This window comes from Hemibagrus wyckioides, linkage group LG22 (assembly GCF_019097595.1).
Source record: "Hemibagrus wyckioides isolate EC202008001 linkage group LG22, SWU_Hwy_1.0, whole genome shotgun sequence".
NCBI classification, from domain to species: Eukaryota; Metazoa; Chordata; class Actinopteri; order Siluriformes; family Bagridae; genus Hemibagrus; species Hemibagrus wyckioides.
Genome location: NC_080731.1, coordinates 16,675,691 through 16,691,866, shown reverse-complemented (window position 1 = coordinate 16,691,866; position 16,176 = coordinate 16,675,691). Strand labels below are relative to the sequence as shown.

At 34.6% G+C, this 16,176-nt stretch overlaps 1 protein-coding gene across 2 annotated transcripts; it reads left to right on the top strand.

The window, feature by feature from the left end:
* The first annotated feature begins 43 nt into the window (after positions 1–43).
* lg22h9orf85 (linkage group 22 C9orf85 homolog) lies at positions 44–11,601 on the top strand. 2 transcript variants are annotated; one of them, XM_058374832.1, is made up of 4 exons: positions 44–178; positions 1,253–1,359; positions 2,983–3,096; positions 11,004–11,601. In XM_058374832.1, exons 1-4 carry the CDS (start codon positions 101–103, stop codon positions 11,170–11,172), a joined length of 468 nt encoding a protein of 155 aa, XP_058230815.1. In that variant the 5' UTR covers positions 44–100; the 3' UTR covers positions 11,173–11,601. The 2 variants fall into 2 exon arrangements, with proteins under 2 accessions (XP_058230815.1, XP_058230814.1); XM_058374831.1 differs by lacking the exon at positions 44–178 and adding an exon at positions 929–1,152.
* Positions 11,602–16,176: the final 4,575 nt, after the last annotated feature.

Sequence of the window (16,176 nt, the reverse complement as noted above, 5' to 3'; positions counted from 1 at the left end):
CGAGCGAACATCCAGCACCGACCGGAGAGACGCCGCCGCTCCGCTCGCGCTGAGTCGGTTTCTTCTTATTTTCTTCAGAAATACCGGATGTTCACGTCACATGATTGACAGCTCGTTTAAACCAATCAAATGGAGGGAATGGTGTCGAGTGGCGCTACGGCGAACCAATCATCATACAGTAAGGAAAAAACAAACCCGAGCATTTAAATAAGAGTAAATAAACATATGAAATTAAATTGAAAACAATTATATTCATCAGGAAGATCGCTCTACTGTCCGTTTTTTCATTCTTATATCATGTCTATGATGAGCTCAAAAAACTTGAATTTAGAGAAAAGTCAATCCACGTTTGTGTGTGATTTCAGGATTATTGTTTTTCCAGCACAGAGAGAGAACAAGCTGATGCTTTATGGCTTCTCAGTAACTTGACAAGCTTCAGTTTCTGTCTCTGTAAATTCCAGTGAAAGGAAAAAAAGTGAGGGTGATGAGGAAACAACTGTTTATAGCTTTTATAATTAATTGATAACGGGAACTTCTGTCATGGACTTTGCACGGTGTTAAAGGTAGCTGTAAAATGATAAACTGAAAAAAAAAAACAGTATGACGTGTCATTCATTATGAAAGTAAAACATAAATGTAATTCTTGACATATTGCTGTGGTGACCAAGTATTTGTGGACATGCTGTGTAATTACAAGCACCCCGTCATCACTAATAAAACATCAAAAGGGCATGTACTGAATATAAAGTAAGTTAATGCCGGTTTGATTAGAGGAGGCGCCTCAGTCGACCTTTCCAATATGGCGGACGCGTTAACGTGCCTGAATGAAAAACGATAGCTAAGCTTACATCCGCCTCTACTTTCATTTGTAAACGATGGCCAATCGCAAAGTAGAAGGCGGGGTGTGTTGGAATGCAGTTTCGGTGTTTTCTTCCGGTATTGGTGCATTACGTCACTGTGTAAAATTTGATGCCATGTGGTTTCTGACAACTATTTCTGCTACACTGTAAGGTTTTTAAAGTTTACTAAATCACTGACACGCAATCGGAAATGAGTTCTCAGAAAGGCACCGCGTCTCGAAATCGAGGCCAAAAATACCAAAACGCGACCGCTTTTAAGAACGATAAACACGGCGCGAGTCCGCAAGTGAAGGTAAGCGGCTATGATAGCTAGGTTAGCCCAGGAGCTAACTATTAGCACGTGAAGCTAATCTGTATCAGCTGATGGCTTCTTTTCTCATTTTTTTACTCAGAAAGCCAACGCGAAGGTGCATGACGGTGTGTGTCAGCGCTGTAAGGACATCCTGGAGTGGAAGGTCAAATACAATAAGTACAAGTCTCTCACACAACCTCGCAAATGGTGAGACACGCGGACTTTTATTTTGTATCTGGGGAGACTTTTAGTATTAAAGTATTGTTGAGCAAAACAATTTAAGACGCAGTGTTTGTGTTCTGAACATGCTGAACATACAGGTCTCAGGTGCCTACACTGGACTTTTTTTATGTACTCTGGTCAATTTATACGTTCCCATAGTTTCCTCCATAACATTATCATGGTTCCCACATAGATCTTAAGGTTACCATAGGTACCTCGTGGTGTTACCATAGTTACCACTTAGATTAAAGCTTTACAATAGAAACCGCATAGTGTTACCATAGTTAACCTATAGCTCACAGGATTACCATAGATACCTCATAGTGTTGCCATAGTTACCACATAGCTCACAGGGTTACCATAGGTTGCCGTAGTTACCATATAGCATCAGAAACATATAATATTGTATAAACAAACTAAACAGTATGATGGTCATATGGGACAGAGACGGAACCTTCCGTTTCTCTGTAACCACTTTATCCTCGTCAGGTTTGGAGATTTAGAGCTAATCTCAGGAACACTGGGCCCAAGACGGGCAGGAGAATAGCAGGTCCATGGCACACCTTCACAATTAGTCAACCCAGGCTGTAAACTTGCATGTGTTTTGGGCAGTGAGAGAAAACCAGAGAACCTGGAGGAAGCCCACAGAAACACTGGGAGAATTTGCAAAACTTCATACAGGACCCTGTAGCTGCAAGGCAGCAACGTTACCCACTCTGTCACCCTTTATTTATTTTATTTTAATTTTTATTTTTGTGTATAGTATACACACTTTGAAATGAGCCAAAACCACACTGTTTTAGTTTTTGAGACTGAGCTGAGATATTTAGTTGAGCAGTATATACTGGTTTGTTTGTTTTTTTCCCTGATTATGAGTATTTAGCTTTCTATTATTTAGTATCTGATAGAAAAGCGATCCATCTCAGAGAAATGTAATACTCAGATGATTGTTTTCCAGTTGGGACGTGAGGAAAATGTGCTACACTGAAAATCAGAACCACTGAATATGACAGGAATTTCATTGATAAATCATTAGATAAATCCCATCCCTACCCCTTACTAAAAGGAAATCTAAGAAATGTGATAACTCAGGTCTTTCTGTATCATCAAGCTTTTAAATATAATGTTGAATAACTCTGAGAAGCTTGATGGTTCATGGTTCAGTGGATTAGGAATGAAGAATCAACGAGACATTAAGAAACTATGAAGGGAATTCCTTTAACGATTCTTTCCGGTCCCTCTGTCCTCCTCAGATTACAGCCACGCCCTGAGAACAGCTTAGGACTGTGAATGGAAAGTGATTGCATTTTAGTGTGGCACTAATGCAACACGGTGATGAGAGTGAAATGAAAAGCAAAGGGGAATTACATTGATTTCCGACATGCTGTCAGCGTTAAATCCTTCAAAAAGCATTCCTCTGCTGAGAGATCAAGTGACTTAAGAGAAATGAAGTGAATGTTGTTTCTTTGCTTTTCAGTGTGGAATGTTGTCCTCACATAACAAAAGACAAGCAACTGATCTAAGATTGCTGCTTATTGTTAGGATGTCACATCGTATTTAATCATAATGGACATGAACATGCCTGTGCTCTTTTGCCCCCCTCCCCAGTGTTAAATGCCTGCAGAAGACGGTGAAGGATGCGTATTATATCATGTGTAGGCCATGTGCACTCCAGCTGCAGCTGTGTGCTAAATGTGGGAAGAATGAAGAGGTGGTCATTTCGTGAGTATCTTACAGCTGCAGGCCTATAATACTATATCAGTAATGACTATATATTAATACTATATCAGTTATGACATCAGTGTCAGCTATAACAGTAATGACTCTATTACATCAATGTTAACTGTAACAATAATGATTATACATCAGTACAGGCTGTATCAGTAATGACTATATGTCAGTACCAACTATAACAGTAACGACTATACATCAGTACTATATGACTATGTATCAGTACCAGCTATAACAGTAATGACTATACATCAGTACAACTATAACAGTAATGACTATACATCAGTACTACTATAACAGTAATGACTATACATCAGTACTGTAACAGTAATGACTATACATCAGTACTGTAACAGTAATGACTATACATCAGTACCAGCTATAAATGTAATGACTATACATCAGTACAACTATAACAGTAATGACTATACATCAGTACAACTATAACAGTAATGACTATACATCAGTACTGTAACAGTAATGACTATACATCAGTACCAGCTATAAATGTAATGACTATACATCAGTACAACTATAACAGTAATGACTATACATCAGTACAACTATAACAGTAATGACTATACATCAGTACTGTAACAGTAATGACTATACATCAATACAACTATAACAGTAATGACTATACATCAGTACTGTAACAGTAATGACTATACATCAATACAACTATAACAGTAATGACTATACATCAGTACAACTATAACAGTAATGACTATACATCAGTACTGTAACAGTAATGACTATACATCAGTACTATAACAGTAATGACTATACATCAGTACCAGCTATAAATGTAATGACTATACATCAGTACAATTATAACAGTAATGACTATACATCAGTACAACTATAACAGTAATGACTATACATCAGTACTGTAACAGTAATGACTATACATCAATACAACTATAACAGTAATGACTATACATCAGTACTGTAACAGTAATGACTATACATCAATACAACTATAACAGTAATGACTATACATCAGTACAACTATAACAGTAATGAGTATACATCAGTACTGTAACAGTAATGACTATACATCAGTACAACTATAACAGTAATGACTATACATCAGTACAACTATAATAGTAATGACTATACATCAGTACTGTAACAGTAATGACTATACATCAGTACTGTAACAGTAATGACTATACATCAATACAACTATAACAGTAATGACTATACATCAGTACTGTAACAGTAATGACTATACATCAATACAACTATAACAGTAATGACTATACATCAGTACTGTAACAGTAATGACTATACATCAGTACAACTATAACAGTAATGACTATACATCAGTACTTTAACAGTAATGACTATACATCAGTACTGTAACAGTAATGACTATACATCAGTACAACTATAACAGTAATGACTATACATCAGTACAACTATAACAGTAATGAGTATACATCAGTACTGTAACAGTAATGACTATACATCAGTACAACTATAACAGTAATGACTATACATCAGTACAACTATAATAGTAATGACTATACATCAGTACTGTAACAGTAATGACTATACATCAGTACTGTAACAGTAATGACTATACATCAATACAACTATAACAGTAATGACTATACATCAGTACTGTAACAGTAATGACTATACATCAATACAACTATAACAGTAATGACTATACATCAGTACTTTAACAGTAATGACTATACATCAGTACTGTAACAGTAATGACTATACATCAGTACAACTATAACAGTAATGACTATACATCAGTACTTTAACAGTAATGACTATACATCAGTACTTTAACAGTAATGACTATACATCAGTACAACTATAACAGTAATGACTATACATCAGTACTGTAACAGTAATGACTATACATCAGTACTGTAACAGTAATGACTATACATCAATACAACTATAACAGTAATGACTATACATCAGTACTGTAACAGTAATGACTATACATCAATACAACTATAACAGTAATGACTATACATCAGTACTGTAACAGTAATGACTATACATCAATACAACTATAACAGTAATGACTATACATCAGTACTGTAACAGTAATGACTATACATCAGTACTGTAACAGTAATGACTATACATCAGTACAACTATAACAGTAATGACTATACATCAATACAACTATAACAGTAATGACTATACATCAGTACTGTAACAGTAATGACTATACATCAATACAACTATAACAGTAATGACTATACATCAGTACTGTAACAGTAATGACTATACATCAATACAACTATAACAGTAATGACTATACATCAGTACTTTAACAGTAATGACTATACATCAGTACTGTAACAGTAATGACTATACATCAGTACAACTATAACAGTAATGACTATACATCAGTACTTTAACAGTAATGACTATACATCAGTACTTTAACAGTAATGACTATACATCAGTACAACTATAACAGTAATGACTATACATCAGTACTGTAACAGTAATGACTATACATCAGTACTGTAACAGTAATGACTATACATCAATACAACTATAACAGTAATGACTATACATCAGTACTGTAACAGTAATGACTATACATCAATACAACTATAACAGTAATGACTATACATCAGTACTGTAACAGTAATGACTATACATCAATACAACTATAACAGTAATGACTATACATCAGTACTGTAACAGTAATGACTATACATCAGTACTGTAACAGTAATGACTATACATCAGTACAACTATAACAGTAATGACTATACATCAGTACTTTAACAGTAATGACTATACATCAGTACTTTAACAGTAATGACTATACATCAGTACAACTATAACAGTAATGACTATACATCAGTACTGTAACAGTAATGACTATACATCAGTACTGTAACAGTAATGACTATACATCAATACAACTATAACAGTAATGACTATACATCAGTACTGTAACAGTAATGACTATACATCAATACAACTATAACAGTAATGACTATACATCAGTACTGTAACAGTAATGACTATACATCAATACAACTATAACAGTAATGACTATACATCAGTACTGTAACAGTAATGACTATACATCAGTACTGTAACAGTAATGACTATACATCAGTACAACTATAACAGTAATGACTATACATCAATACAACTATAACAGTAATGACTATACATCAGTACTGTAACAGTAATGACTATACATCAGTACAACTATAACAGTAATGACTATACATCAGTACTGTAACAGTAATGACTATACATCAGTACTGTAACAGTGATGACTATACATCAGTACTATAACAGTAATGACTATACATCAGTACAACTATAATAGTAATGACTATACATCAGTACTGTAACAGTAATGACTATACATCAGTACTGTAACAGTAATGACTATACATCAGTACTGTAACAGTAATGACTATACATCAGTACTGTAATAGTAATGACTATACATCAGTACAACTATAATAGTAATGACTATACATCAGTACTGTAACAGTAATGACTATACATCAGTACTGTAATAGTAATGACTATACATCAGTACAACTATAATAGTAATGACTATACATCAGTACCGTAACAGTAATGACTATACATCAGTACTGTAACAGTAATGACTATACATCAGTACAACTATAATAGTAATGACTATACATCAGTACCGTAACAGTAATGACTATACATCAGTACGGTAACAGTAATGACTATACATCAGTACTGTAACAGAAGTGACTATACATCAGTACTGTAACAGTGATGACTATACATCAGTACAACTATAACAGTAATGACTGTACATCAGTACTGTAACAGTAATGACTGTACATCAGTACAACTATAACAGTAATGACTATACATCAGTACTGTAACAGTAATGACTATACATCAGTACAACTATAACAGTAATGACTATACATCAGTACTGTAACAGTGATGACTATACATCAGTACTGTAACAGTGATGACTATACATCAGTACTGTAACAGTAATGACTATACATCAGTACAACTATAACAGTAATGACTATACATCAGTACTTTAACAGTAATGACTATACATCAGTACCAGCTATAAATGTAATGACTATACATCAGTACAACTATAACAGAAATGACTATACATCAGTACTGTAACAGTAATGACTATACATCAGTACAACTATAATAGTAATGACTATACATCAGTACCGTAACAGTAATGACTATACATCAGTACGGTAACAGTAATGACTATACATCAGTACTGTAACAGTAATGACTATACATCAGTACTGTAACAGTAGTGACTATACATCAGTACTGTAACAGTGATGACTATACATCAGTACAACTATAACAGTAATGACTGTACATCAGTACTGTAACAGTAATGACTGTACATCAGTACAACTATAACAGTAATGACTATACATCAGTACTGTAACAGTAATGACTATACATCAATACAACTATAAAAGTAATGACTATACATCAGTACTTTAACAGTAATGACTATACATCAGTACAACTATAACAGTAATGACTATACATCAGTACTTTAACAGTAATGACTATACATCAGTACAACTATAACAGTAATGACTATACATCAGTACTGTAACAGTAATGACTATACATCAGTACTGTAACAGTAATGACTATACATCAGTACTGTAACAGTAATGACTATACATCAATACAACTATAACAGTAATGACTATACATCAGTACTGTAACAGTAATGACTATACATCAATACAACTATAACAGTAATGACTATACATCAGTACTGTAACAGTAATGACTATACATCAGTACAACTATAACAGTAATGACTATACATCAGTACCAGCTATAAATGTAATGACTATACATCAATACAACTATAACAGTAATGACTATACATCAGTACAACTATAACAGTAATGACTATACATCAGTACAACTATAACAGTAATGACTATACATCAGTACAACTATAACAGTAATGACTGTACATTAGTACAACTATAACAGTAATGACTATACATCAGTACTGTAACAGTAATGACTATACATCAATACAACTATAACAGTAATGACTATACAGCAATACAACTGTAACAGTAATGATTATACATCAATACCAGGTATAACAGTAATGACTATATGTCAGTACAACTATAACAGTAATGACTATACATCAATACAACTATAACAGTAATGACTATACATCAATACAACTGTAACAGTAATGACTATACATCAATACCAGGTATAACAGTAATGACTATGTCAGTACAACTATAACAGTAATGACTATACATCAATACCAGCTATAGCAGTAATGACTATGCATCAGTACCGTAACAGTAATGACTATACTTCAATACCAGCTATAACAGTAATGACTATACATCAATACAGACTATAACAGTAATGACTATACATCAATACAGACTATAACAGTAATGACTATACATCAGTACTGTAACAGTAATGACTATACATCAATACAACTATAACAATAATGACTATACATCAATACAACTATAACAGTAATGACTATACATCAATACAGACTATAACAGTAATGACTATACATCAGTGCTGTAACAGTAATGACTATACATCAGTGCTGTAACAGTAATGACTATACATCAATACAGACTATAACAATAATGACTATACATCAATACAACTATAACAATAATAACTATACATCAATACAACTATAACAGTAATGACTATACATCTGTACCAACTATAACAGTAATGACTATACATCAATACCAGCTATAACAGTAATGTCTATACATCAATACAGACTATAACAGTAATGACTATACATCAATACAACTATAACAATAATGACTATATATCAATACAACTATAACAGTAATTACTATACATCAATACAGACTATAACAGTAATGACTATACATCAGTGCTGTAACAGTAATGACTATACATCAGTGCTGTAACAGCAATGACTATACATCAATACAGACTATAACAATAATGACTATACATCAATACAACTATAACAATAATAACTATACATCAATACAACTATAACAGTAATGACTATACATCAATACCAGCTATAACAGTAATGACTATACATCAATACCAGCTATAACAGTAATGACTATATGTCAGTACAACTATAACAGTAATGACTATACATCAATACCAGCTATAACAGTAATGACTATACATCAATACCAGCTATAACAGTAATGACTATATGTCAGTACAACTATAACAGTAATGACTATACATCAATACCAGGTATAGCAGTAATGACTATGCATCAGTCCCATAACAGTAATGACTATACATCAGTGCTGTAACAGTAATGACTATACATCAGTGCTGTAACAGTAATGACTATACATCAATACAGACTATAACAATAATGACTATACATCAATACAACTATAACAATAATAACTATACATCAATACAACTATAACAGTAATGACTATACATCAATACCAGCTATAACAGTAATGACTATACATCAATACCAGCTATAACAGTAATGACTATATGTCAGTACAACTATAACAGTAATGACTATACATCAATACCAGCTATAACAGTAATGACTATACATCAATACCAGCTATAACAGTAATGACTATATGTCAGTACAACTATAACAGTAATGACTATACATCAATACCAGCTATAGCAGTAATGCCTATGCATCAGTACCATAACAGTAATGACTATACTTCAATACCAGATATAACAGTAATGACTATGCATCAGTACCTTAACAGTAATGACTATACTTCAATACCAGCTATAACAGTAATGACTATACATCTGTACCAGCTATAACAGTAATGACTATACATCTGTACCAGCTATAACAGTAATGACTATACATCAATACAGACTATAAAAGTAATGACTATACATCAATACAACTATAACAATAATGACTATACATCAGTACCAACTATAATGTTAATCAAGACTATGACAGAAACAACAATACATTATCGCCAACTATGACAGAAATATAATAACAGTAACCACTGTACATCAGTGCTTACTGCAGCAGTCATGACATTATGTAGTCACTGTAGTCATACTACATTAACTCTAACAACCATACTTAAACACCCAATCTAACAGCAATGAAGGAGTGCAGATTTAACACAGTAATAACGTATAGACTGTCCAGACATAGTGGTAGTTTCAGTTGTTTGGACTGAAAGCACCAGGATTTTGTGGTGAGTTGAGTCCTCTGATGGCAAAAAGAAAGAAAGTGTTTCTGAATCAGCTTGTTTTAGTCAAGCATCTGAATCATTAGGCAGATGGAACAGGCTGTAATATGAGTTGTGCTGTGAGGGAGGGGTCAGAGGACATTTTTAAAGCTGGATGTATTTAATGTTCATTGACTGCACTGACGGAAGATCGAGTCAGATTATTTTAGGGGTCTGACACACTATCCATTTATGTTCATCTCGTCGCGTGTGAGTCGGTTTTGTCGTAACAGACGGTGATGGAGGATGACATCAGTAACCACTTACTAGCTTTCACTTCAGACGTGGGTAGGTTTCAGCAATAAGCACCACATGAAATGATTGTTTACCCGCCACTAACTATGAGGAAGAAAACATTCTTATAACACCAATTAATTATTTAATGAAGAGGAATTAGATCCATGTGGCTATTGATCCTTTAATCATTGTAGTGTGTTGTCTGATCAGACACAGCTTTTTAACGTCACAAAAGGTTTGATGATGAGATGATGGTGATAAGTCGAGTCAGGTGTGTTGGAAACACTAAGAAGTGCTGAACAACATACATCAAGTACCCTCTAGTGGAGACATTGTTTATTGCATTAATGTTTTTGGTTCAACTGGATGTTCCTCATCTCACTGGATTTTTACCCATTTTACCTTTTGCAGCCTGGACAAAAAGGAAGAAGAGGAAGAAGTGGAGGAAGAAGAACCCAAAGGAAGCAGGAGGAGAAAAAAGCGAGACGCACATCACACAGACGAGGAGGATGAACTGGATGATTTGGATGATTTCGGTGACATGGACAGCGATTGCGATTCTGAGGAGACAGAAAAATAAAGAGACGTCGCGACCGTTAGCAAGGAACCTCAGCGTCGCTAACATGGCGAGTCATGAACTCTGAACATGCGGCAGAGTGAACGACTTTTTACTGATTGAACAAATATCGCTGACAAACAGCTAAATCCACACACAGAGTCGAGCAGTTCAGAGTTAAAGGAATTTGCTCAGAGCTGTATCAGTGACTGAGCGGCATGCTGGGATTTCAACTCACAACCTTCCTCTGGCAATCACTAGTGCAGAGCCACATAAACACTTAAACCTGATTTTCATGCCTTAATTCCTAAAATTGCAGCTACTTTACTTTACAGCTCTGCACCGAATGTCACTATAATGACTGATTTCCATCATTTTCATCCAGATTTTCTTGTATTTAGTTTTTATGTTCTATAAATTGTTACAGTATTAAAAAAATTGTGTCACATCTGATTTCTGACTGACTGATTTCTGCTTCAGAAAATATATATTTTTTTAATAAATAAGAAGCTGCTCCTGGACATTATCATTATATAGTGTATCATATACATACACAGTTATAGCCTAATTTATAACTATTAATCCTTATTGAACATAATCAAATTATTATTACTATTATTAACAAACCAATGTTTAAAAAGATTCCAGCTTAAAAAGACCAAGTATACAGTAGCAAACCTGCAGAAAAGTGAAAGTCATGCATAGTACTTTTTCCACAGCATAAAAGACACTAAGAGGAAAAATATCCAATATCATACAAGTCTTCCTTTTTTATGCTGCCTAAGAGATTTATTGCAATTTGCCAACCAAAAGGGAAAATAATCCCGAGGATTTTATCATCACAGTCAGTGAGATTACAGCAAATAGAACTATTCTCAGCCTCTTCCTCGTGATTGTTTGGGGAAACATGTGACAAAAAAAAAAAAAAAAAACCCATCATAAAATCTTGAAATGCTACTTTTTTTTTTTTTTCCAGATCTTGTGAATTTTTTAGTCACTCCCTTGTTTTATTCATTCATTAGCGTTTCTCTCCTACTGTGAAAAATTCTTTGCACCGTATACTCATGCTGTAACTTCTTCTATTTTGTTATATTTGACGCACTAAATAGTTTCAGATCCTTATATAAAGTTTAAAAGATGAAGACAAGCTATTATTAGACACCACCTCTATGACGGTATGCGGTTTGTAAGAAGCTCTTTATGAGAGAAACCTCATAAACAAACTGCACTGTAGCGCCATATCTTGATCTCATGCTATAAATATTCTCGACACACTCTATAACATCTTTATCTCTATACATGTACGCTTTGCACTGTCCTTTAAATAAATAAAAAAAAATCTGCTTATTTGGAGCTACTGACATCCAAGTGTAAGGATGAGGGTATAAAAAAAAAAATTCATCAACACTTTCGGACCAATGAGAATGAAGAATATCGACAGCGCTGTGGTATAAGGAATGGGTTCATTTGTCTAGTTAGAGCAGATTTAAATGTTTACACATGGAGCAATAAATATATACACAGAGTTTGGGATGATGGAGTTCATTACCTGATAAATTGTAACTAGTTCTGCTTTTGTATCTCATCCACCTCATGTTTCATGTTTTGAGATGCTTTTCTGCTCATCATGGTTGTAAAGCTTGGTTATTTGTATTGTCTCTGATATGCTGCTACAGGGTTGCTCTTCTGATGCTTAAGGAAAAGACTTTTTATCAGGCTTTACAGAGAGTAGGTCCATGGGTAATGTTTGCTTTTAAAATCTTTATCTTGTGCAAAGGTGATCAAAGTGCGTCTAATTTAAGAGCCAGAATCAGCTCGAGATATTTATATAAGGTTGGAAGATGATTTGTAAACGTCTCAGGATGGATTAAAGAATTCATATGAATCATATTTTCTGACAACAATAGCAGATTAAAATTCTCACAAAATCCTTTATCTTTGACTGCCACACCAGCTCCTAACACCACGCCAGTGACCTCTACATCAAGAAGCTCCATGTCTGATGACAAGCCCTTCATTTTATTCACAATAATCTCTATCCGCTTTCCCACACTGACTCAAAAGTCGTTTTCTTCTGCACTTCTCTTTCTGGAAACCCTGAAGAGTCTCTTAACAACTCTCATTGTAGCTCTTAAAAAGTGGGCATATGAATGTCATTTGAAAAATAATAAATGAATAAATAAATAGGATTTTGTGTAAATTTATTAAATCTAATCATCTTATAATCATCTTATAAAATTTGATTATGAAAAAATAATAATAAAAATTATCAAATCAGAGTATTAACTCAGAAGAATAGTAATAATAGTAACAAATAGTGGTTTATATGCATTAAAGCAGAAAATGTTTAAATTAGGAATACTTTCCTGAAGACAAGAACAACAACAACAAACTAATGCCACAGAGTGAAAATTTCATTCAGTCAGGAAAATGATCTCAATACAAATCACTGGATCATCATTAACTTTCAAATTTAGCATGTCCTTGTTTGCTGATGAATTTTAAAAAAAGTAGCTCATTATTGTTTAAATAAAAAAGTCCGGAGTGTAAAATCCAGCTCTGGGGTCCGATGCAGCATGTAGATATATGGTACCTCTCATGTTTCTGCAGAACTCAGTTCAAGTTTTTTGTAATTTTTGTAGCCAAAAACGCTTGGTTTTGGCTTCTTCCAAATTTTTTGTGGCAAAGTTTTTGTTTCTGTGAAAAACTACTTGAAATGGCAAAAGTAGAAGCAGAGGATTATTCTTAAAAACTCTTATAAACTCCTAGCAGTGGAGGCACATGTAATTACTTTCTGTGGTGGCTTTCTGTCCGCAGATGGATGTTATTTGCTCCATGGCTTCTCTGTTACGGCCAATTTCTATCCTAGTAAAGTTCTTCAGAAAGGAATAATAATAATAATAATAATAATAATAAGAATAATAATAATAAGAAGAAGAAGAAGAAGAAGAACTAGATAGGTAAATTTTGTCAAAACAAACTTGACAATGGATAGATAGATAGATAGATAGATAGATAGATAGATAGATAGATAGATAGATAGATAGATAGATAGATAGATAGATAGATAGATAGATAGATAGACAGACAGACAGATAGATAGACAGACAGACAGACAGATGTAAAAATATGGCCCCTGAGCAAACACATGCATACACACACACACGCATACACACGCATACACACACACACACACACGAAAAAAACCCTGTCAGGTTACTTACTGTACTATGTCAGTGGATGGTCAAACCCTCCTGAGTGTTTTGCTCGGAAACCGGAGAGCTAAAAATAGATGGAGCTTTAGTTGCATTAGTTACCATATATAAGCCTCATCACCAGTCTAGAAGATTCCACTTGGTGGCCTGACTAATAAATTTACCAACTTCCTTTTTCCCTTTCCCTCCCTGCGTATACATGGATACAGCAACTAGCGCCTTGCATAAAGTGCCGTGATAAAACCGCCATATTGTTGAACGCAGCCTAAGGTGGTATAATAAAAGCTGAACCTACGCCTGCTTCATTCACTCCACCATTCACGACAGTACTTGTTTTATTTGTTCTGTTTGGCTTTACTGCAGATCTCCATGACTGCACAACCCACAAGAGGTCACAGTTTCATGCATCGACAAGTTACTATTATTTGGTTTTGCAGTATTCTTCTTTGACCAACAAACGACTACTGCTTTCTATTTGGGTAACAACACCAACAGAAAACTAAGAGACACTTTGTTAATATAAGAAAAAAAAAAAAACAGGGCGTCCCAAAAGACTCTTCAGTCGTGTCTTTGTTAGTGGATATTCCACTTCCAAAATCCAAAAGTGTTAGTGTATTTTCCTAATGATCAATTTCCGTTGTTGAATTTTCGATTCTTATTTTTATGTTTAGTTAAAGATGTTTTCCTGCCACAGTTGTTAATGACCCTTATGACCATTTAACATGAATAAAATAAGCTTGCTGGCGTTATTATTTTATGCCTAAAACCTTGAGTCCAGAGGTAACAAATTTAGCCTGATGTACTAGGACATGATGTGAGAAAGCAGAACGCTCTTAGAAACATTTATCTCTTCCCTTCTCAGTGCAGTGTCAAGAGACATTTTTGCAGTTCCATTTTAACTTGTTAAAAAGCGCAAAGGTTTGGAGTCTGGAATGAATCTTAAATGAATTCAGGCAACTGAATAAATATCCTGGTGTAGTGAATGAATACACCATATCACGGTGTGCAGATCTACTGCAAATCATGATGTAACATTTACAACCAAGGAAAAAATGTTGTTTTGGGATTTGACGGTTCTGCTCCCCTATGGAGTTTGGCCTGAACTGGAAGTAAGGCTTTGTAAGGGATCTCCATGACCACACGGCCTGTGGGACTTTGAATCCCATTCACAAACACATTAGTATTATTTATTTTGCTTGGTGATGTCAGATTCTCAACTCTGATTGGTCAGAAATTTCTAGAACAGTAGATCTGACTCCAATGCACTGACTGTAATACGGTGTAATTTCTATAATAAAACAATCGCAGAGACATGTACAGCAGACACGCTATAGAGTAATAGTAAATGGATAAAAACAACAACCACAGTGAATCATCTCTCTCCACCTATCCCTATCTTCTGCATCCTCAACACTTATACCCAGTGGCTTCATATCTTCATTTATTACATCCATATACCTCCTCTTTGCCTTCTTCCTGGCAGCTCCATGTCCAACATTCTCCTACCAATATACTCACTCTCCCTCCTCTGGACATGTCCAAACCATCTTAACCTGGCCTCTCTAACTTTGTCCCCCAAACGTCCAACATGAGCTGTCCCTCTGATGTACTCGTTCCTAATCCTGTCCAACTGTGTCACTCCCAAAGAGAACCTCAACATCTGCTACCTCCAGCTCTGACTCCTGTCTCTGTCTCAGTGACACTGTCTCTAAACCATACAGCATGGCTGGTCTCACCACTGTCTTGTAAACCTTCCCCTTGATTCTCGCTGATATTTTTCTCTCACACAGACACCTTTCTCCACCCATTCCAA